The sequence below is a fragment of the Lagenorhynchus albirostris genome, chromosome 11 (assembly GCF_949774975.1).
Source record: "Lagenorhynchus albirostris chromosome 11, mLagAlb1.1, whole genome shotgun sequence".
NCBI lineage: Eukaryota > Metazoa > Chordata > Mammalia > Artiodactyla > Delphinidae > Lagenorhynchus > Lagenorhynchus albirostris.
Genome location: NC_083105.1, coordinates 92690794 through 92714210, shown reverse-complemented (window position 1 = coordinate 92714210; position 23417 = coordinate 92690794). Strand labels below are relative to the sequence as shown.

General features: G+C 40.0%; 1 protein-coding gene across 10 annotated transcripts; it reads right to left on the bottom strand.

Moving 5' to 3' along the window:
* Positions 1 to 1599: 1599 nt before the first annotated feature.
* Positions 1600 to 23369, bottom strand: ERP27 (endoplasmic reticulum protein 27). 10 transcript variants are annotated; one of them, XM_060166813.1, is made up of 8 exons: positions 22860 to 23369; positions 22403 to 22621; positions 21939 to 22036; positions 20082 to 20219; positions 8131 to 8247; positions 4425 to 4554; positions 3100 to 3328; positions 1600 to 2296 (listed from the first exon to the last, which is right to left on the bottom strand). In XM_060166813.1, the coding sequence occupies exons 2-8, from the start codon at positions 22494 to 22496 to the stop codon at positions 2215 to 2217; spliced, it is 888 nt and encodes a 295-aa protein (XP_060022796.1). In that variant the 5' UTR covers positions 22497 to 22621; positions 22860 to 23369; the 3' UTR covers positions 1600 to 2214. The 10 variants fall into 10 exon arrangements, 8 of the variants coding, with proteins under 8 accessions (XP_060022796.1, XP_060022798.1, XP_060022795.1 ...); XM_060166815.1 differs by having other exon boundaries at positions 3096 to 3328; positions 22403 to 23369; XM_060166812.1 differs by having other exon boundaries at positions 22403 to 23369.
* Positions 23370 to 23417: the final 48 nt, after the last annotated feature.

Genomic DNA, 23417 nt, shown 5'->3' with positions numbered 1-23417 from the left:
CATACAAAGTACTGTGTATAGTAAAATCGCTATTGGAAGGTAATCAAGCAGAAAAATGCACTGTAAAAATGTAAGACCTATGGTCAGTGGTGACCATAGTTATTAGGGGGAAGACTTCAAGTAAAATATTTGAAAAATTAACTCAATATTGAATAAAATATAGCTCATGGGAATTTATATTTTAGCGTTTACCAAATTCCTACGATAGTCTGGAATCCCATTGTTTTAAGCAAAGAAAGAGGGAACTTTGAAAAAGAGGGAAGAGAGAAAATAATAAAGTCAATCAAATGACTTGGAAATTTTTTAAAAAGGTGAAAAGTTTGGATTATGAGTATGGAGGAAAGAAGATTAGATAAGAGGGCTTAAGACCAACCAGCAAGGAGTTAAAGGTACCATTTAGTGATGGTGATCGGCAGCTGTTAAGAATTTCCACTCAGTACAGGTAAGAAGAAACGAGCTTGTGTGGCTACTGGACCTCAGCTGGATATCAGGAAGAATTTCCTGACTGCAAATGTCAAGAGTTCTGGTTTGCAGTATCAAAGGGAGGCTTCTGGGATGTGCCTATCCCAGGAATATTTTTCAGCCTTAAGCAGGAGACTGTTTGGGTGGTTTTCAGTAGACCTGTGGACGGATGGGATGGGCTTCTCAGAATCTACTGGTCTCGTGTTGCCGAGGGGTGTACCATACACAGTTGCTTTCACAGAGTCCATGCCAGCAGCTGACTCCCAGCTCAGTGGCCATGGAGATTTCCCCCCAGGAAGGAACAACTAAGTCTTTCAGTCTCTGTTCCCCACTTGGACCAGTCCTTAGGTATACACTGTAGTTTTTCAGCTCTTCAGCACTTAGGTACTTTGCTTTGGAGCCAAGGGCCTCCTGGGAACAATGTCTCATCTGTGTGTTCACAGTAACAGCCTGTGGGCCAGAGACACTCAGCCAAACTCTCCCTCCATTCCACAAGGGCTGGATTGCACACTTCACCTGCAATAATCCACGTTTAGCCAGCCCCAGCTCGCCCCTGGGGCCAAGCTCCCCCCTCCTACCCCTTCTCCAACCTTTTACCTAATTTGATTCCCATAGCTCCTCTGCCACATTTATACCAATCCTCATGCAAGATGGTCTCTACCAGCTCCCATCCCACCCACAGTGAATGATAACACATTAGTGGCTCATGGCCTGACTCTAACAGTAGATACAAAAGGGGGAGGTCCAGGGCTTCTCTGGTGGCACAGTGGTTGAGAATCTGCCTGCTAATGCAGGGGACACGGGTTCGAGCCCTGGTCTGGGAAGATCCCACATGCCGTGGAGCAACTAGGCCCGTGAGCCACAACTACTGAGCCTGTGCGTCTGGAGCCTGTGGTCCACAACAAGAGAGGCCGCGACAGTGAGAGGCCCGCGCATCGCGATGAAGAGTGGTCCCCGCTTGCCACAACTAGAGAAAGCCCTCGCACAGAAACGAAGACCCAACACAGCAAAAATAAATAAGTAAATAAATAAATTTTTTTTAAAAAAAAAAAAGGGGGAGGTCCATTCTGCTGAGTTGGGTGGCGGGATATTTATAAGGGATTTGGTCTGCAAAGAGATGCCAGTCTTTTCCTATAACATGATGGCCTTTTATTTATCATGCAGCTGTTGATTTATAGGGGGAGTTAGGAACTTGAAACAAGAATAGAGTTTTTACACGGTCTGTTTCTGCTGAGTTCAGAGACTTGGAAATATCATTTGACTTCTGGCAAAAAGACAATTTCAGAAAGGCATTTAAAACCATCTTTTTGTCCTTGACCCTGAGTCAGAGAGGGACATGAGGAAAGCAGAGTTTCAACCCTCAGGCAACCCTACAAGATGTTGTGTGTAAGTCGCGTGCTGTATACGAATTCAGTATCAAATGATACACCGGAACAATCTCCCTCTGGGAATGTTGTCACTTCATAGCAGTAGCGCAGTATTTCTCATAAAGCCTGCATCCAGTGGTATGTGTGACAGTGCATGGGCCTACTCAGTATGAATGCAGAAGAGAACATCGGAAGGGTAAAATTTAAAAGAAAGGGAAAGTAGAGTCAATGAGACTTTAAGGAACAAACTGGAGCTGTGCGTGCACGCGCGCGCACGTGTGTGTGTGTGTGTGTGTGTGTGCATGTATGTGTATGTGTAAAGTCTGGTGATCCTGTTTACTGTCTCTGAGGTTTGGGTCACCCCTTTTTATTCGGCATAAAGTAGTTACTTTGTCCTACGCAGAAGAAGCAGGGAGAAATCAGAGTTCCATCTTTGACATCTTTTCTTCTGAGTCATGATTTTCTCTCTGAAAAACACCATGAGACTGATATTCAGATTTGGAGTCCACTCTTGTTTTTGAACTCTGAGATTAGAAAATTGAGCTATTCAATTCCTCCTGAAAGTCCTAAATCCATCTTCAATTTTTATCTCATGAATCCTCATATGGAATTTACTTGTTTCCCATTGATGTTGTACCCAGAATGGTAAAATCCAAAATTCAGCTCCTTTGGATATGCAAGACCTTTCCAAAACTGTTTTTGGAGTTCTGTTCCCATGACTACATCTCAAAAAGCATCCCAACTCTGACCACCGTATCCTCCTATCCCTTTACTCTTTTCTTTTTTTACAGTGATACCATTTTTTCGCCTTTAATATTAATAAAGATCAGAAAGCTTGAGAACACATTGTGTGGACAAAGTTTGGGTAAAACAGACTTTTGTTCATATTATTGGGGGATGAGAAACAGCTGGAAAAAAACTGGAAACAATCTAATCAATAAGAGAATAGTTAAATAAATCATGGTCCATCGATACATTAAAATTCTGTGTAGTTGGTTAATAAACTATAAGAAAGCTTTTCACATATAAAATGATACTTCATGTTAAGTAAAAGGGTCAAGTTGTACAATGATATACAATAGTGTATAATACTCTATCAATTATGCAAAAGAAGAGGCTGAGTGCATGTATTTATATGCACATTTCCTATTCCCTTACTCTTAATCAAATCCAGTGGAGGTCAAAGAATTTTTATTCAACAGGAAATTAAAGGAACCAAGAGCGGAAACAAACCTCAACTTGCTTTACCTGTAGTCTCACACTTACCAACCTCTTCCCTTTCAGGAATCCATCACAAAAGTTTTGCACGTGCTCTACTGAGACTTCCGTTATGGGCAGTGTATCCCACACATCGTCCAGAGTCTGGTAAATTGCCAATGCAGGCAGCTGAGGCTCCTTTAGTTTGAAAAATGATATCACCTTCCCATTTTTCTTCACACCACTGTCCACCAGAATAAAAAGAATCTGCAGTTGGAGAAGTTTGGAAAAGAAAGATCTCTCTGAGGCTCTGGGGAGGAAGAGACACCTTGTGATTGTTGGAGTTTACACTGATGGAATTTAGGGTCTGTGCCACACAGTTTAAATCTTCATTGAGTTAAAATGAATTTCTTCTTATTTTGCATCGTTTTGGTTTTTTATCCCTTTGATTGGGTTTATTTAATTTTAAGACCGTAGAACTGGAAGAGACTTTAGGGATTAGCTAAGGGAGAAAGTATGGCCTATTGGCTAAATGTGGAGAATTCTTTTTAAATGTTACCTGTAATACTTTCCAGCTGTGTGACTTTGGGTACATTACTTAGCTTCCCTGAGATTAGGTGTTCTCTTTGGAAAAATGGGCTTTTGTTGGGGGAGATTGAAGGAGAGAATGGATTTAATATTTCTAGTATAGTTTTTAGCGTATAGTAAGTGCTTGAAAACTGTTAACTATTTTGTATTATTAAATCAAACCGTCTGTCCAAAGTGGAAATCTTCTTGATAATAGTCTAGAGAGTTATTTATGTTTAGTAACACTGAAAACTTCCAGTGCTAGGGAAACCAGAAAACCAGAAAGTCAGCTTGTTTTATTACCAGACAGCCCTTGTCATCGAGGCCTCAAATTCAATGCAGTAGCCTTGAAGTGGTTGAAGTTTTACTATTTCAGTAACATAAGCAGAACTGCACAAAGTAGGGAAGGGAAAGTAATAAATATTTATTGGACATCCAGTGGGCACTAGATACCTGACAGGTGTTTTAGATGAGAAATAAGTCCTGAGGTCTAAAACTTCAGAGTTTATAGCAAGGAGTAAATAAATCGTGACTAAAAGGTGATTTTAATTTTCAGTTTCTTTGGGTCTCTATTTTCTCTGCACCCATCAAGGCATTAAAAAAAAGAAATAGACTTACTGCTGATGGAAGATATGATTAAATACATCTTTAAGAGTATAAAATACATCTTAAGTTTTAAATCAGAGTAATGGGATTTATTATGCCCCAGTTCTCACTTTGTTATCTCTTAACCTGATGTATTTTCCTCATTTATCTCACTTCCCTGGTCCCATCTCCCTTTTTCTAGTGTCTTGTTGCTGAGTATTCAAAAAGGTATTTCCCAGTCCAGACTTACCTTCCCCTGGAAGAGCTTAGCTGCTTCCTGGTATCTGTGCAAGCTTTCTTCATACTCTGGGGAGGCCTTGTTCATCATCAGTAGAAGATGAATTGGAATCATACTATTAAATAGGCCAATTACAGTCTGGGAAATTGAAATGTATTGAAGTAGAATGAAAGTGAAAAGGAGGGAAAAAAAGCATTAGTGACAACCGGTGAATAGGTACACTAGAACATAAATGAGAGCTGTCCATCCATGACATCAGGGGCAACTCCTCCAAGATGGTGCTGAGTCAGTCTCACCCTCTGGTTTTCATGCAACTGTGTAGTTTTCTCCTCCCCACACTGAATAGGGCTGAGCTGAGTAACCAAAGGGATGTTGCAGTAATGCTGGAGTGTGACCTCCAGGGTTAGGTCATAGAAGACACAGTGGCTTCTGCCTTGTTCTCACTCATATCACTTACTCTCTTATACTGGTCACTCAAGCAGTCTTATGAAGAGATTCGCATGGCAAGGAGCTAAGGCCTCCTGCCAACAGCCAGCACTGACTTGTCTGTGATTGAGCCTTCTTGGGAGCAAACTCTTCAGCCCCAGTCAACCCTTCCCATGACTGCCTCCCTGACCAAGGGCTGCCACTTCACATGAGCCCCCAGATTTGCAGCACCTAACCCTAGCCACTCCCAAACGGTGGACCCACAGAAACTGTGCGAGACAGTCCATTTTTTTTCTGTTCTAAGTTGTTAAATTTTGGAGTAAGCTGTTATGCATCAATAGGTAACAAATACACCATGGAACATTTTAGTCACCTTTTAAACCCCTTTTCATGTTGCGAGAGGAGCCAGATGCACTTAAAATGTGGACTTTGCATGTCAGTAGTGTATACTTTTGAGTGCTTATGATGTGCTGGGCACTGTTTTCAGGTCTTTACGTGTAATAACTAATTTAATCCTCAAAGTCCCAGTTTTATAAAAGAAGAAATTGAGGCCCAAGATCTCCTAAAGTCCTGAAAGTGTTGAACTCCAGAGTCCATGGTCTTAATCAGCGGGATGTACCGCCTCATACACAGCTGATGGCAAATCCTCAACACAACCAATTCAGCCCTCAGCATGGTTGAATCAGAGCACCTCAGGTCAGCCATAAGGTAAGCTCTTCAGGAGACCAGAAGCATTGGCCCTTTTTTGCTGATTAGAGATGGTCATCCCCCAGGAAGTTGTCGGTGATGGAGGGGAGGGGACAGCTGTGAACCAGAGGGAGGAGAGAAGATAGAGTGTAAAACTCTGGCACTGGTTCCCTTCATTTCCCTTTCCTGAAATAGTGCTGCAACTGTCGCTATTTTAAACAAAATCCCGTTCCTTTTCACCCCTCCCTTCTAAATACAGAAAGCACTGCTGTAAAACAAGCATGTGCACAAGAAGAGAGAGTATGGTGTGTTAAGGAATCTTTGGGCAGAGTCCCAGGGTGGTGGGAGGGGGAGCAACTAGGTAGGATCCTTCCAGAAGCTACACACTCCTCTGTAGTGATTTTTTTTTCAGCTCTACTGGCCAACATGTAGGTAAGGAGAGTCCAGTGAGTTCTTTCCCAAAACTTTCCCCCTGGAGTTTCAAACCAGGTCTTACATTTTAAGTTTGGGAGATTGGATGCTAAATAATTGTCTCTTGTTCTACTAGATCCTGCTACTTAAATTTAGAGCATGCATCTACTCTCCTAGAGTGCAGATGGAGAAGAAAGCTTGAGAAGAGTCAAAAAATCAAAGCTGAGGAGTCAAATGATATAGTTGTCTTAGCAGAAGGGATTGAACACAGCAGAAGTGATTAGTTTAATTCTAATAGATTAAACAGCTGGATTTTGACCTTGAAGCCAAGGATTGAGTGTGTGCCTTAAAAGTGCACAGGAGGCCAACTACATGGCTATGAATTTCTGCCCAGTTGCTACTGATACAAACCTCTGTACCAGCAACAGATGAGAAACAACTATAGTAGTGTGGGCAGGTCATCCGTTGAGAAAAACTACTTTTCGGAAATGTAAAAGTCACAATAAAAATTGAACTTGCTTCTCTAAAGAAATTCTTTCCTAATTTCTTCTTGTTGTGATTTGCTGTCACTACTAATATGGAACTTAACAAATGTCATTGTTCTTTAAGATGAGAGATGGACCAGGCATCAGAGCTCAGGAAGGCTAGTCCTTGCGTCTGCCCTCGTTCGCCTGCAGAACTCCAGGACCCTGGACCATAAGCTCAGGGACCGGAAAATCATCTTTCCTGGTCCCACATGCACTCCTGGCAGCTTTATAGACACAATGACCAGAATGATGATGATCTAGGAGAAAAATGCCTTTTCAATTATTGCTGCCAACACCCCTGCGGTGCATGTGTTTGGAATCTTACCAGAAGTGGAAATGGAGTCACCATTCCATGGAGAAAAACATGGTGTGAGAGGTGGACATGAATTCAGTCAACAGGAAAAGGGGTGTTTTCTGTTGAAGGCTATGTGCGGCAATGGAAAAACCACAGGACCCAGTCAGACAGACCAGTCATAAAAAAATCAGGGACGAGTGGATAGGCTGTCACTGAAGCTCATATGGCCTTGAGGACGTTACTTCACTTTTCTGAACTCCCATTTCCTCTCCAGTAGAATAGAAATAGACAATATGAGCTAATGCATCATCAGTTAAATTTTCTGCCTTAAAAGATGCCTTTTCCACTTACTGTGTAATCTTGAATGTTGTTTGGAATTTGAGAGTTCTCTATAAAATGGACATAATAATTTCCTCTCTTCTACCTCAAAGAATCTCTGTGAGTATTAAATGAGAAAATGGTGTGAAAGGGCTTTGTAAGTTCTAAAAATCATGACATGCATATAAAGTACTGTTACCAGAGAGCGCATAGCATTTCTGAGCTGATGTAGATCACTGGAAGTCAACACTCTATCAGTCTACGATTTACGTTCAGGAAGGCAAAAGGCAGGACATGCAAGGTAATTCTATAAGCTGTAGAGTGTTAGAAGGCCAGCAGGACAGGTGGACCAGCAGCTTCACCCAGGTTTCAGGCAGCATGCAACACCCAAAAAAGACAAACCCAGAAAGAAACCTGAGACCCCTTGAGGGTCTAGGCTAGACCAGGAAATGTTAGTTACTAGTCCACAAGGAGATAGGCACAGAAAATGAGAATAGGTGTATAAAAACTTTAAAAAAATTTTACATTGTTGCGACATCCAAATAGGTGATCGGTGGGCTTTGTTTTTCAACATTTCATTGGTCTATTAATTTACTTTTATTGTAATTTACAAAAGTATTGGTCACCAATGCTTTAGGAAAACAAAATGGACCTTCAGTGTTTTTGCAGTTGTGGCGAGCTCACAATCTTGTTGCCTTCACTGAACTCTCTCAGGCAACCAAACTCAGAAGTTTTGAAGTAGTCACCTCAGCACTGCACTCTCTCTTTCTTACTAGTCATGTGATGTCATTTAACTTTTCTGTTTCTTTCTTTGTTGGGTAGGGACAAGTCTATCAATCTTAAGGGTTGTAGAGGGATGGCAACATAAACAACTAGGTGTTCAATTAATGGTGGTTAATATATATATATATATATATTTTTTTTTTTTTTTGTGGTTAATATTATTATTGGTCAAAAGATCAGGACTCCTGGAGGAAAGGATTTCTGCTATGAAGGCAAGTACCCTCCCTGACATAGGGACTTAAGGGTCTGCGGACAGGGGCTATTTACCGTAGGGTTATACTCTGTCACCAAGTGGAGGTTGTTCCTCTGAATGAAATGGCTTAACTTGGTAGCATCCATGCTTTCAATGTCTTCACTCTTTAAATCCAGTTGTTTGTTATCCACCTGGGTCACACAAAAAGGATAAAATTGTCACTGTCTTCATTTATCAGTAAATGTTTCTAGACTATTTACCACATGTCAGGCACTAACTAAAGCTCTAAAGACAGAAAGGTAAATAGGAAATGTTCCCTGCCCTCTAGGAACACACTGTCCTGTGGGACACAGAGAAGTAAACAGAAACATCACACAGAATGCGGCTAGTGTCATCACAGACCCATTTGTCACCTAAGGAAGAGCAGAAAAACTCCCAGGAAGAGGCAGCTCCTGAAGAATGACTAAGACTTGTTCAGATGAATGAGGATGGGGGTGGCATTTTAAATAAAGAACAGCATTTGCCAAAGGCAAAATGATGCGAGATGCCCATTCTAGAAGCTGCAGTTCGTTTAGCTTGACTCTAGCAGTAGATGTTAAGTGCGGGTAGAAGAGAGACATAGACAGTGGGGTAGGCAGGGTAAATTCCCAAAGAGCCTTGAAGTCAAGGTAAGTAGATTAAACTCTAACCTGAGGGCAAGGGGAGACACTTACAGGATCAGATTTATGTTTTATTTATGTACCCTTCGAATGTGAAATAAAGCACACATATAGAGAAAACCACAAAACAGAAAATGTAAACCTCAGTAAATGATCACAGAGCAAACAACTGTGGAACCACCACTCAGGGAAAGAAATAGAACATTGCCAGAATGCCTGAAGCCCTCTGTGATCCCTTCTAATCAATAATCCATTAGTTTTCTGCCAAAGGGACCATTATCCTGACTTATGATGACCTTCTTCATCCTTTCCTTTATAGCTTTACTTGCTTAAAAATGCATCTCTTAATGTTATAGTTTAGTTTCATCTTTTTAAAAACATTATGTAAGTGGAAACAAACTATTTTTTGTATGTGTATCTCAATTCTTTTGCTTAAAATTTTGTTTATAAGAGCCATCCATGTTATTGCATTTAGCTATAGTTTGTTCATTTTCCTTGCTCTATAATATCTGATTGTATAAATATGCAAAGCATTTATTCATTTTACTACTGATGAAAATTTAGACTGTTTTCAGCTTCTGGTTATTAAAATAAGGCTGCAATGAACACTCTTGTTCATTTCTCTTGGTACTCATGTCTCTATATCTGTTGGGCATGTATCTAGGATTAGGATTTGACTGTAGGATATGTGCATTTTTTTTGTTTTTTGTTTTTATGTTTTTTGTTTTTTTTTGTTTTGTTTTGCGGCATGTGGGCCTCTCACCACTGTGGCCTCTCCCGTTGCAGAGCACAGGCTCTGGACGCGCAGGCCCAGCGGCCATGGCCCACGGGCCTAGCCGCTCCGCGGCATGTGGGATCCCCCCGGACCAGGGCATGAACCCGTGTCCCCTACATCAGCAGGTGGACTCCCAACCACCGCGCCACCAGGGACGCCCGGATATGTGTATTTTTGCCATGTATTTTGATGTGTGTTTGGGAGACAATGTCAAAGTTATTTTCTAAAATGGACAATAATGTACATTTGCATTTGTACTGTTGGAAATGTCCCATTGTTCCACATCCTTGCCAACACTTGGCATTATCCACCTTTCTAATTTTATTCATTTTGGTGAATATCTGGTAGTATCTCACTGTGGTTTCACTTGTATTTCTCTGATTAACTAGTTGTATATCCATTTCTTTGAAGTCTGTGTTCAAGTCACTTGCCTATTTTTCTATTGAGTTGATCCTTTCTTTGCTGATTTGAAGATGTTTTATATATTCTGGATATGAACCCTTTGTGGTTTTATACTATATATCTTTTCTCACTGGGGACTTCCCTTTTAATGGTGACTGCATATGAACAGAAGGTGATTTCAATGTAGTCAAGTTATCAACCTTTTCCTATAACTCGTGTGTGTTTTTGTTTTGTTTTGTTTAAAGTGCTTTGACTACACCAAAGTTTTGAATATATTCTCTCATTTTATCTCCTAGAAACATTATTATTTTGTCATTCACAATGGATCTAAAATCTACCTGGGACTCATTTTTTCTTCCTTCTTAAAATGATGCTTAGATTCTGATTTTTAGCATTACTCTTCTCTAAAATACATGTTAAAAGCTCCATATTTCCCGTTATAAGGCTATGGATGCCTTCTACATTCATAAACTTTGTATGTATGTTTTATTATCATTCAATTCAAAATGTTTTCTAATTTCTGTTCTTATTTCTTCTCTAACCTATTGGTTATTTAGAAGTGTATTTTTTAATTTCAAAATGTAAGATTTTGGGGTTACATGCTTGTTTTTGATTTCCAGCTTAATTTCTACATTTTATTTTTATTATTTGTCAACTTCTGTATATGTGATATGTGTCCTTAAAATTATGCATATATTATAGTTTTTGAATACAGTATTCTGCATATGCTCATCAGGACACTTAGTTAATTTATAATTCAAATTATATATATATATATATATTTTTTTTTTGACTAGCTTATTCTCTCAATAGGGGAGTGTCAAAATCTCCCAGTATGATTGTGGATTTAACCATTTTTTCTTACAATTCTGTCAGTTTCTTCTTATATATTCTCAAGTCATGTATGCAGATTTAGAATTGGTAAATCTTCTGGGCAAATTAAAATTGTTGTCTTTATGAAGTGTCCTTCTTTATCCCTAGGGATGCTCATTGCATAAAAGACTACTTTGTTCATACTAACATACTTATACCAGCATTCTTTTAGAAGTGTTTACATGGCATATCTCCATCCTTTTACTTTCAACCTATCTTTATACTTTACATATGTCCCTATTTTTTAAAACATTGTATCTCTTGTAGAAAGCACATAGTTTTATTTTTAAATCCAGTCTGATAATCTTTGCCTTTTAATTGGATTATTTTTATATAATGTAGTTACTAATATATTTAATTAAATATGCATTTTTCCATTGGTTCTGCCTGTTCCAAATCTCATTTTCCTTCATTTTTGGCTTACTTTGAATCCATTGAGCACTTTTTATTATGCCTTCTTTCTCTTTTTTGACTCAGAAGTTACAAACGCTATAATTATTCTCCTAAGGATCACCAGCATGCGTTACAACATGCATACTTTACTTATCAGAATCTAATATTAGCTGGCAATTCTACCTTCTTCTTGGATAATGCAGACATTAGAACACTCTAATACACTTTACTTCCTTCCAAATCAGTCCATGGCCCACACTCAAGACCTACAGGCCATTATTGTTCTGTGTGTTAATTCTAAATCTCACAAGACATTATTATTATTGTTATATAATCAATATACATTTACATTTATGCATACATTTACATTTTAGTTTCTCTTCATTTCTTCCTGCATTTTTGAGCTTCTATCTGGGAATTTTTTCCCTCTGCCCAGAGAACACATTTAGTATTCCCTTTAGAATGAGTTAGATCTGTTGGGTGACATATTCTTTCAGTTTGATTGTCTAAAATATGCTTATTTCACCTTTATTTTTGAAGGTTATTTTTGCTGGGGGTAGCATTCTTTGTTGAGAGTTATTTTCTTTCAGTTTTTGAAAGATATAATTATTTGTATTCTGCATTCCATTCTTTCTATTGAGAAGTCATCTGAGAATCTTAGTATTACCCTTTGAGCTTACTTTGAAGGTAATCTTTTCTGTCTGATTTAAGATTTTTCTCTTTTTCTTTGACTTTCTGTTATTATACTATGGCATGGCTATGGGTAAATTATATAGATGATACATATATATAATTATATATGTGTGCAGGTGTATGTAATGTGTGTGTATATATATATATATATGTGTGTATGTGTGTGTGTGTGTATTTATATATTCATATATGATCAGGGGCTGAGGTGACTCGAATCTGTGCTGCAGCTCTTGGGAGGGCTGATCTACTTATGGTTCATCTTTGATTTTAGGATATTTCTCTTTAGGGTCCAAAGTAGAGCAAAGGATGTCTTACTAGTTTTACCTCCTACTTCCCCTTGTGGTCCCTGAACTCCAACATTTAATTTTCTGGCTCCTTGAATATTGCAAAAATGCTAATAAACCTCTCAGCCTCTCTGCTGCTCCTTCTAGAACTGGCTATGTCCCCCAGATGAAAAGCAGTCCAAATACAGGGTTCACCTTTTTGGGTTTCCATTTTATTTTAGATCTTAGCCTAGACATTCCCCCTTCTCTTGCTGGTTCTCCAAGGTCTTTCTTTAAAATATTTTTTTTTGCTCAGCTTTTTCAAAAAAATTATCCTTAGTGGAAGGGATTGTCTAGTTACCTGGTCTGCTATCCCAGATTTGCATTTTAGATCTGCCTTTCCATGATACTCAGGTATGTTGAAAGATAGGATGTCATATTGCCAAACATTGTTCCCAGAAGTTTCCTATTCCCCTCCCCCATCTCCTCATGCCCATAGAGACAGAAGATAAAGCTTCCATCACCCATAGCAACTATGCCTACAGATAAAACTGTCAGGGCCAGATCCTGAACAATTCTGCTTCCTGAAATAGTCTGGGTCACTTTTGAGATCTTTGGGCCACCAACACTTGAACACTCCTTAACTCTTACCCTTTATCTGCTATCTTATATCGGTCCTACCCCATCAGATCTTGCCCTGGATCAGAGCCATCTTCTATTTTTCTCTTCTTTTCTTCCAGGCGGTCTCTCACTAGGTATAGTTAAAAGCAATATGAACCTCCAAGAAACCCAATGCACTCTTTATGGTTAATTTGATTAATTCTGAGTCTGTTAGTCATATCTGGGTGTTTCTCTTATAATCCATTTGTGTTCAATTATTTGTTGAGTGCCTGCTGTGTATTAGGCACTGAGGCCCAGAAGTGCTGACCTCACTCAGATGGCAATTTAATCACTTTATTTCACGATTGTTTTTCACAACCCAAACTTATGAAATACATAATGCCGAGGTACAGAAAATGTTTGTCTTTCAAAAAAAGAATTTTGAAAAAAATTCAACGAAACCACAGGATGTTTTAAAAGGTGAACTATTTTGCATATTTAATTGTTTTAAAATTCACACAGTTTGAGTAGAAAGCTTGGGGCAGAAATATAAAAGCAGGAGAAAAAATCTTCCTAGGTGGAGTCCTTGCCCACCCTTCTCCCATCCCTCTCCTCTAGTCGATAGAGAAGAAAGTGAACACAAAGGATCTTAAAAGCTACTTAAGGCCTGCTTTGCCACCTGGCATGTCTCCTTCCTAAGGCTTTGCTAATTGTGCAACCATCAAAATCATCATTATAATCACAACCAGTGTCCTTTTAATCTTTAATATGTTTAAATACTTCCTGATTATTTTTCTGGAAACTTGCAGGCCTGGTGTCTAAGCTCAGGGGACAGAGCTGTGGTCTGAGCCAGGAGTTCCTCCCTTTCTGCTCCCTTTTCCAGGCAAACCCTCACATTTCCCAGAACAAGACGAACAGGAAACTCCAGCTCCTCCAGGTGTTTCTGGACTTAAGGCATGTTGTATACTGGAAGCACCGTGGTTAAGCGGTGATAACTTTCTCTAAGAAGCAAAGAGCTTTAATAAAAACCACCCTCCTGAAGCCTTTCCAGTTGGTTGGGCTTCTTTGAACGAAACATACCCGATTATTTCTCTATTTCTTACACCAAAAAACTCTGGAACGTTCATGTGTAGGGTTCCTGGAAACAACATTTGAAAGGAATTCTTTCTTCTGTAAAGGGAATTTATTTGCCTAATGCCCTGGAAAGAAAAACCCAACCCTGGAACCAAGAGTGGGGGAAAAATTTTTATATATTTTTCCAGTTTTTGGAAAGAATTTTCCTTGAAAAATCATATTATTTTTCTCCCCAAGGAAAGAGGCACCTGAATAAAAACAGTAAACAGTAAACCAGAAGGGTTGTCACCTTACAATATAATTTGAGGTTCCCCAAGAGAATCAGATGTGGATTATTTTATGTTTCAGACACTGTGTGCTACCAATGGATTTCATCACTCCTTTTCTCTTTATTAGTATTCCAGCAATATTCCTTTGAATTCTGCTCAATTTCCATAATTAACAACCCAACAGTTCATAAAACATATTAAAGTTGTCTTAGTTTACACCAGTTACAATATTAAATATCTGGGCTATCACGGAGAAATCATTTGTTTAACAAATGCCCTCATGTCTCTGGGTTTTTTTTTTTTTTTAACATCTTTATTGGAGTATAATTGCTTTACAATGGTGTGTTAGTTTCTGCTCTACAACAAAATGAATCAGTTATACATATACATATTTCCCCATACCTCCTCCCTCTTGCGTCTCCCTCCCTCCCACCCTCCCTATCCCACCCCTCTAGGTGGTCACAAAGCACCGAGCTGATCTCCCTGTGCTATGCGGCTGCTTCTCTGGGTTGTTTTTATAAGTTGCTTAGCTTACCATATACTTGGTAAATATATACTTTAGAAAAAATATTTTAAAATTTGATGTATCTTACTTCTTGCCTTTCTTATCAGTTTATTTTTATGCACTGGTTTCTTCTGATTCTCTGCTTGGAAAGGTGCATTTCTTATAATAGATTTCCAAGGAATAATTGTGAAGGGCATGGAAGGATGCCTCTACTGTGTTTCCATTACTATCCCATTGGGTCAAAGTTAGGCTAATTATACCTCTTTTTTGGCATGTGGGATCTTAGTTCCCCAACCAGGGATCGAACCTACACCCCCTGCACTGGAAGCACAGAGTCTTAACCACCGGACCACCAGGAAAGTCCCTATATTTCTTAAAATAGAAGTGATTGAGAATACTCAAAATGAGGTAAACATTCAAATAATATCTGAAATTCCAGTTTAGGACAGGCTCATGTTTTATTTAACATGGGATTACATCTCTGTTGGGGCAACATTAAGAGTCCTGTTGAGAGTGGTGAGAGTTGCTATCACTCTCACAAAAGACAAGCTCTGTCCTCACACAGACAGGTTGTCATACACAACTTACTATTGCTCCATTTTACATTTTTCCCAATCGCATGTATATAGTTGGCCTGCACTGTTTTTGCAGGTGATGCGTTCCATAAATATAGCATTTGCCAGTCTCTCATCTCTCCAACATAGCTGTCAACTCATATTCCCATTTATTATTTCAGCTTATTTCTAAACATGTTCCTACAATGGAAATTTACTGTAGGGACAAATTCTGAAATTTCTTTGCCAAAATATGCCATGCCTAGATTAACTCTTGAGAAATAATCCTGGGGTTTGATTAAATAGTGCCAGGGAGATAGAGAAATGGTTTAGGAGAAAGTGTGTTTCTTTTCTTCTTTTTTTTTTTTAAGTCTTTAGAATGAGGAGCATTAGAGTAAATAGAATCTAGGAGTAAAAACATCGGTTTTCTTTCTCCATTCATCTGTTGATGGACACTTAGGTTGCTTCCATGTCCTGGCTATTGTAAATAGAGCTGCAATGAACATTGTGGTACATGACTCTTTTTGAACTACGGTTTTCTCAGGGTATATGCCCAGTAGTGGGATTGCTGGGTCAGATGGTAGTTCTATTTTTAGTTTTTTAAGGAACCTCCATACTGTTCTCCATAGTGGCTGTATCAATTTACATTCCCACTAGCAGTGCAAGAGTGTTACCTTTTCTCCACACCCTCTCCAGCATTTATTGTTTGTAGGTTTTTTGATGATGGCCATTCTGACTGGTGTGAGATGATATCTCATTGTAGTTTTGATTTGCATTTCTCTAATGATTAATGATGTTGAGCATTCTTTCATGTGTTTGTTGGCAATCTGTATATCTTCTTTGGAGAAATGTCTATTTAGGTCTTCTGCCCATTTTTGGATTGGGTTGTTTGTTTTTTTGTTATTGAGCTGCATGTGCTGCTTGTAAATTTTGGAGATTAATCCTTTGTCAGTTGCTTCATTTGCAAATATTTTCTCCCATTCTGAGGGCTGTCTTTTAGTCTTGTTTATGGTTTCCTTTGCTGTGGCACATATATACAGTGGAATATTACTCAGCCATAAAAAGAAATGAAATTGAGTTATTTGTAGTGAGGTGGATGGACCTAGAGTCTGTCATACAGAGTGAAGTAAGTCAGAAAGAGAAAAACAAATACCGTATGCTAACACATATATATGGAATCTAAGAAAAAAAAAGAAAAGAAAAGGTCATGAAGAACCTAGGGGCAAGATGGGAATAAAGACACAGACCTACTAGAGCATGGGCTTGAGGATATGGGGAGGGGGAAGGGTAAGCTGTGACAAAGTGAGAGAGTGGCATGGACATATATACACTACCAAACGTAAAATAGATAGCTAGTGGGAAGCAGCCGCATAGCACAGGGACATCAGCTAGGTGGTTTGTGACCACCTAGAGGGGTGGGATAGGGAGGGTGGGAGGGAGGGAGACGCAAGAGGGAAGAGATATGGGAACATATATATATGTATAACTGATTCACTTTGTTATAAAGCAGAAACTAACACGCCATTGTAAAGCAATTATACTCCAATAAAGATGTTAAAAAAAAAGATGCCTAGTTACTGGGAGAGGATTTGGATTGGAAGAATAAAAATAATAGCTAACCTATCTTAAAAAAAACAAAAAAAACAACAATACACTTTTATTATCTTCAGTTTTGGAGGTCAGAAATCCAATACGAGTTTCGCTGAACTAAAATCAAGTTGTTGGTAGACCTCCCAGAAGCTCTAGTGAAGAAAGACATTTTCTTGCCTTTTCCAGCTTCTAGAGACCTTAGCCATTCCTTGGCCCCTTCATCCATCTTCAGAGCCAGCACCATAGATAGCATCTTCTCTCCTCTTGGACCTCCTGTATCCCCCTCATAAGCATTGTTGAGATTACATTGGGCCCACCCAGATAATCCAGGATAATCTCCTCATCTCAAGATTCTTAATCACATCTGCAAAGTCCCTTTTGCCACATAAAGTAACATATTCACAGGTTCCAGGGATTAGAACGTTGAAATACTCATGTTTTCTCTAAAACATTATATGTTAACCAAAAACTAAATCAGATAATAAAAATACTTTTAAGAAATAGAAAAAGAGCGGCTTCCCTGGTGGCACAGTGGTTGAGAGTCCACCTGCCGATGCAGAGGACACGGGTTTGTGCCCCGGTCCGGGAAGATCCCACATGTCGCGGAGCGGCTGGGCCCGTGAGCCATGGCCGCTGAGCCTGCGCGTCCGGAGCCTGTGCTCCACAAAGGGAGAGGCCACAACAGTGAGAGGCCCGCGTACCACAAAAAAAAACAAAAAACAAACTACATGTTTAAATATCTTGATTTTGCTCTCTTAAGACATGGGGAATATTGAAGAGTTTTTAGGAAAGACGTGTCATGGTCAAATTTCCATTTTATATCCATCATTGTGATACCAACCTAGAAACTATAAGAAGTAGTAAAGGGAGATCTATTAAGAAGATATTGAAAATGTTTATGCCAAAGATGCTAAGAATCTAAGCAAGGAGTGAAATAGAAAGAGTGGAGGAGAACATAGGCTCGGTAGGGTAGGAGGTATGATTGGCAAAGATTAGATACTGAATGAACACAGCCATTCAGTAAGACAGTATTTTAGAGGAAAGAACATGATTCAGCAGGCGCAAATGACAAATTCAGTTTTGACAAAGTTAAGACTGCTGTGCTTATGAGGATATTCAAACAGTTATATCCAGCAAGCATTTGAATCACAGGAGAAGTCCAGGCTAGAGGTAAAACATTCCAAATCCTCAACAAACACACAATCGTCAAACATGAGAAAGAATTATATCACTGAAGGATTACACATTCATTCAGTAATTGATTCCTTCACAGGCATAGTACAGAGGAATTTAAGGCAGTGAAAATACTGGGATATACTAATGATAGATTCATGTCATTATATATTTGTCCAAAACCATAGACCATAGGACACCAAGAGTGAACCATGAAGTAAACTATGGAGTTTGGGTGATTATGATGTTTCAGTGTAGTTTCATCAATTGTGACAAATGTACCACTCTGGAGGGGGATGTTGATAATGGGGGAGATCATGTATGTATGCGGCAAGAGATAAGAAGAATCTCTATATATCTTTCTCTTAATTTTGCTCTGAACTTAAAACTGCTCCAAGTAAATATTTTTTCAAAAAGTAAAAGAAAAAAAAATCATTCACATATTCATCTATTCACCAAACATTTATGAGTACCTGCTACATGACAGGCACTTTTAAATGCTCGGTGGTTGAAGTAATGAACAAGACAGTCTTTGGCCCCATGGAGCATGGATTATATAACCTACATTGGGAAGAGCATTGAGTCAGGCAGTAGTATGGGTGGAGGAAGAGAATATCCCAGGGAGACGAAAAGAAGAAGTGGACCAGCAGAAGGAGGCTCATAGGTCAAGGAAAGAGAAAATACTAAAGAGAAAAGAGAGGCCAACAATGTCAAATATGGCAGAAATGTTCAGTAAAATAAGACTTAAGCAGTATTCATTGGATTTGGAAATATGGAAGCCACCCTGGACTGGATGAAAGCAGTTTTAATGGAGTGGTACATAAACTAGGTAGTTTAAGGGCTTAAAGAAAGTTGGAGACACTGAGTAGAAAATACATTTAAAAGACAGCTGGATGAGGAATATGAGATAGATAGGATGGAAGTGAGAGAGGGAAGGACCTTCAGTCCAGAAATCTTGAAACTTTAACTTTTGCTCAGTTTCTCATTTCCAGTGGACTCTGGTCATTTTCACCTTGGTATTCCACCAACAATGTAAACTCAACAACAAAATAAAGCATCAGAAATCCCTATTTCTCTTATGCCCTCACTATTCCTAGGTACCCTGGTTTTCAACCTTGCCTCCTTTCCATAATTTTGATATCTTATCTTTGCAGGACCTGCCTTTTCTTCACTTTCTACTGCTACCTCTTTGCTACAGATCCTTAGTACATGATCTATTTTGTCAGCCTAATAAAAGTTCTCTCTAATCTTATCTCTTTGCCTAACAGTCCGTCTGACTCACTGCTGCCAAAATAATTTTGCGAACACATTTCTGTTCATATTATTCCCCTGATCTAAAGGCTTGAGGGGCTGCCTTGTGCCAAGCAACTTAAGTGCAAACCCATTAAGCTGGTATTCAAATTTCCTCACAATATGGTTCCAATCAAGCTTCTCTGTCTTTTATTCATTTGCCCAAAACATGTTCCCTGAGATCCAGTCAAGTTGGCCTGATCACTGTTTCCCAAGTTTATTTTTTTCCCCCATGTTGGCCATGAATTCTCCTCTATTTTTTCCAAATTTTATCTGTTCTTTAATTCCAGTTCAGTTGTCTCCTTCATAATTTATTTTGGTCAGAATTCCTACCCTGCCTTTATCATTTGAACCCTTGTAATATTTTATCCATGGTGATGCTCTTTGTATTATGGATACGTGCATATTTTGTTTACAATCTCTACTATATTTGTAAGATCTATGAGAGGGGAGAATATACTCGATGTGTTTTTATTATCATTATCTTGCATAGTGCACAGAGTAGTTGTTACCACATGTTTGATGAATGTAAGTGAACTCTCAAAGGTATGAAAATATAAACTTTTAGAGCTCACAATGACCTTACTGATGATATAGTCAAACCCTTTTATTTTATAGATGAAAGAACTGAAGCCAAAAAATGTTCAGTGACATGCCCAAGTCACATGGCTGGTTGGTGACAAAGCAGTACTCCAAATCTTATGTCCTGACCCTCAGTCCAGGCTTCTTCCCATTTCATGACAGCATCTGTTTAGGAAGCTTGAGTTGAGCCATCGTCCTTGTCATCACGGTCCCTGACTCAGGCAGCACCATCAGTGTTCAAGACCTAGACTCTTTTCTGGTCTCAGAAGTCTGTACGTCCACAACCCAAGGAAAAACTGGGAGAAGGCTGGAGCTGCCCACCTGACTTACCAGACGAAAGAGGGAAATGGTGTTCCCAGTAACACTGTAGTGGGCCAGAACCTCGGAGGCAGTGCTGATTCCAAATGACACATCTTGGAAATGTTTCACCACACTGTGGAATAGGGACACTGCTGGTACTTCTAAATCCTAAAAACGAGAAGAAAAAACCCCACAGGTTGTTTTTGGAGGAGAGAGACAGAGAAACAGACTAGGGAGTAGAAATGTGTTCATTCATATCAGAAATCATAGTGTCCAGTGAGACAACATTGACCTCTCAAAATGCAGGCTGGATTTGCAGTGACACTGTTGAATTCTCCAGGCTGGGTGGGTTAATAGGTAACTACAACATTGTGGCTAAGCCTGGGACTCCTGTCTGGCTTTACCATAGAACTTGCAGTTTACTAGTAGCTGAGAGGGGTCTCAAAATCATAGAGACCTGCAGAGTTGGGCTGCTCTGTCATTGATATACCAGAGGGGGCAAATGTTTGGGGAATAATTTGTGGAAGAAAAAAGAAATGCAAAAATCAGAAATAGGTGCTGTCAAAAGGGTCAAAAAAGAAAATAATAAAAATAAGAGAAATTAAAGTGGAAGCTTAGAAGGTTTATTAACAAAGGCTTGTGTAGGATGTAGAGGAACAGTCCTCTTTCTACTGTGTGTAAGCCATCAAGGTACTGTTCATGGGTTGGTCCAATTCTAGAACCCAGGCCTGCAGGACAGAGCAGGGAAGCCTATTCTGAGTGATGATTCCAGTCCTTCTATAGCAAGCTGGCATTATCTCCCTGCTGTCATGGGACCTTTGTCCTCAGCAGCTCCAGGCAATACTCTAGAGTGAACGTATTTGTCCCTGACACCTTTCTAGCTAGAGAAGGAGATGTGCTAAGAGAAAAGATCATGGTTAGCCTTGCATCTGGGGTCAAGCAGAGGGAGTTGGCACCTTGCTCATCCAAAAAGGTGTGTGGAGTTCATTCGAGGTTATGAACAATTGTTCATCAAGGCTTCCTCTTTTTTTATTCTGCTCCTCAGAATGGAATTGCTCGTGAATCAAACAACGACACCCGGTGGTCATTTAAGTTATTGCACCCAACTCCACTTCCTTGGCACTCCTTCCTGTCTGAGGGTGGCTGTTTTTGTCTACAGTTCAGATCTCTCATCACTGAAAAATTTGCTCCCCGGTCTTCCTACTCGACTTACATCTCATCAAGGCTATTTCCAGCTGTGTACACAGAATAGACAGGGTGATGATGAGTTGGAATTAATGAATGGAAGCAAGACAAGAAGGTCTGCCAGGAGAGAGCAGGGGCTTGATCAGCTGTGAGAATCTCCAGATGTTACCTCCAGACAAATAGAAAAATGCTGGAATGATGCCTTCTCCTTTATGGCTGCTTTTCTTAGCCAGGAAGCCAATCTGGAAGATGGAGGCTAACACCTTCCATATACAAAATGCCATCCTTATTCAACATTTCAGAGCAAAAAAAGAGGAAGAAGCATAGGGGACTACTTATTTGGTAAGAGGTTCTACACTGGAGGCAACTATTGACAAATGCGTTGCCTGGATGATAGAAGTTGGGTTACCCTGGCCCCTGCCTCAGAAATTCAGATACTGTCCGAAGCTTCAAAGCATCCACAGATGGGGAGGCCCAGTCGGCAGTCTCAGAACTCTTGAAGCAAGTGCGAGGAAGACATAATTCAGAGACTGGGAATGGCTAGAAATCGAGAGATCTTGATGGACAAGCTAAAAGCAGACTCTGTACCCCTTGGCTGCTAAGGCAGTGTCATCTGGCCAGCAGGTGACTAACGTGGCTCCCTTGAGGTAGAATATTTCTGGTTCTTTGGAGGGACGACAGCGGGGGGGTATCTGGACGAACCTGGAAGAAGCCTATGACAGTCACCTCAGCAGCAGCGACGAATTCCATGGCAGCCTGGACATCTGTGAGCCAGACAGGTTCCCGGGCACCGGGACCATCTAGGCAGAGACAGAGGAGGGTGGGGGGAGAGTGAGAGAGAGACAGAAAGTTTGGGCGTACTGAGTAGAGAAGAAGCAGCTCTAAATCATAAGGGCATCTCTACTTTTTCTCTTCATACTAAGGCCAGTGAGATTTAGCAGTTATCATTCCAAGGCTTTATTTATTTATTTTTTACTAACATGGGGAGGGGGGTCCCCACAAGATAGCCTATTTCTGAAGGAGAATGCCAGACTAGGGGAGGCAGATCTTTGTCTAGCATCTCCTGGGAAGTTTCCTAGGTTTGGAGGACATATACCCAGAGCCCTATCATGTTCCCGTCCCTTCTTCCAACAACACTTTCACCCCATGGTGTTCTTTTCTTTTACCTGAGGATTCCTGAACGTCTGCAGCAACTTCCAGGGATAGTTTGTACATGAAGAGACATAACAGATACAGGCGTCTGAACGGCATGGCCCCCATTCTCCTGCTGCTTCTCCAAAAGCCCCGGCCGTGGTGTCTGAGGCTGCCCACTCTTCAGCTGACTGTGGTGTTATTCAAGCTCTGGGAACTTAGCAGCTGGCTCTGGGATGGGGGACCTTCAACTTCTGAGATAAGAGATGGAGTTCAGTGACAGGGCCTCAGAACAAAATCAGCTAGAAGAAAGTCAGGTCAGTTCATTTAAATAAAATATTCTATGCCGGGTATTGACCTATGCACTAGAGATACAATGATAACTGTGACCTGATCACCTCTCCCAGGCTAGATTGTTTATGTGAAAAATGGGCAAATGAACTGATCATTTAAATATAAAATAGAAAATGATTATAAAATTGGGAAACTCACAGGGTGCTAGGACAGGATGAACTAAAGACATTTTAAACACTGGTGGGGTCCAGTGAAGGCTTTCTTCCTGCTGGGGATGCCTAAACAGAGTCCTGGGTAAATAAAATTTTACGAAGCAACGAAGGTGGAAAGGGAGTTTCATGTAAAGAGCCAAAGCACAGAGATGTAAACGTGGTGTGAGAGAGAATTATTAGTAATTTAGTATTACCAGAAAAGGGAATGATAAATCCAGGCAGAAAGGCACGCTGGGACCAGATCGCAGGGGGCTTTATATTCTAAGTGTAGGAGCTTGTCTTATTTCGTAGGTGATGGGAAGCCACTGAAAGATCTTAAGCAGGAGAGAAACAGTGCCTGATGTGGCCCAGGTGCCTGTGGAAATTCAAGAGATTCTCACAGGCAGAGGGATATATAAGTCTCCAGCTTAGTAGAAACTTCTATATGATAATACTATAAAATAAAATAAATTGAGATTTCCTACCATTCCTATCCTGAAAGCTCATTGCCCATCGCACTGGAACAGGGGAACGAGACTGTTCCCAATGATGTAACACCACGTGT

Coding starts and splice junctions, on each gene's coding strand:
- ERP27 (XM_060166812.1), bottom strand. CDS start 22,496: ATGGGGGCCATGCCGTTCAGACGCCTGTATCTGTTATGTCTCTTCATG. Junction 8,248..20,081: donor CCATTTCCCTCTTTCGTCTG/GTAAGTCAGGTG, acceptor TGTGTGACCCAG/GTGGATAACAAACAACTGGA. Junction 4,555..8,130: donor TGACAGAGTATAACCCTACG/GTAAATAGCCCC, acceptor TCAATTTCCCAG/ACTGTAATTGGCCTATTTAA.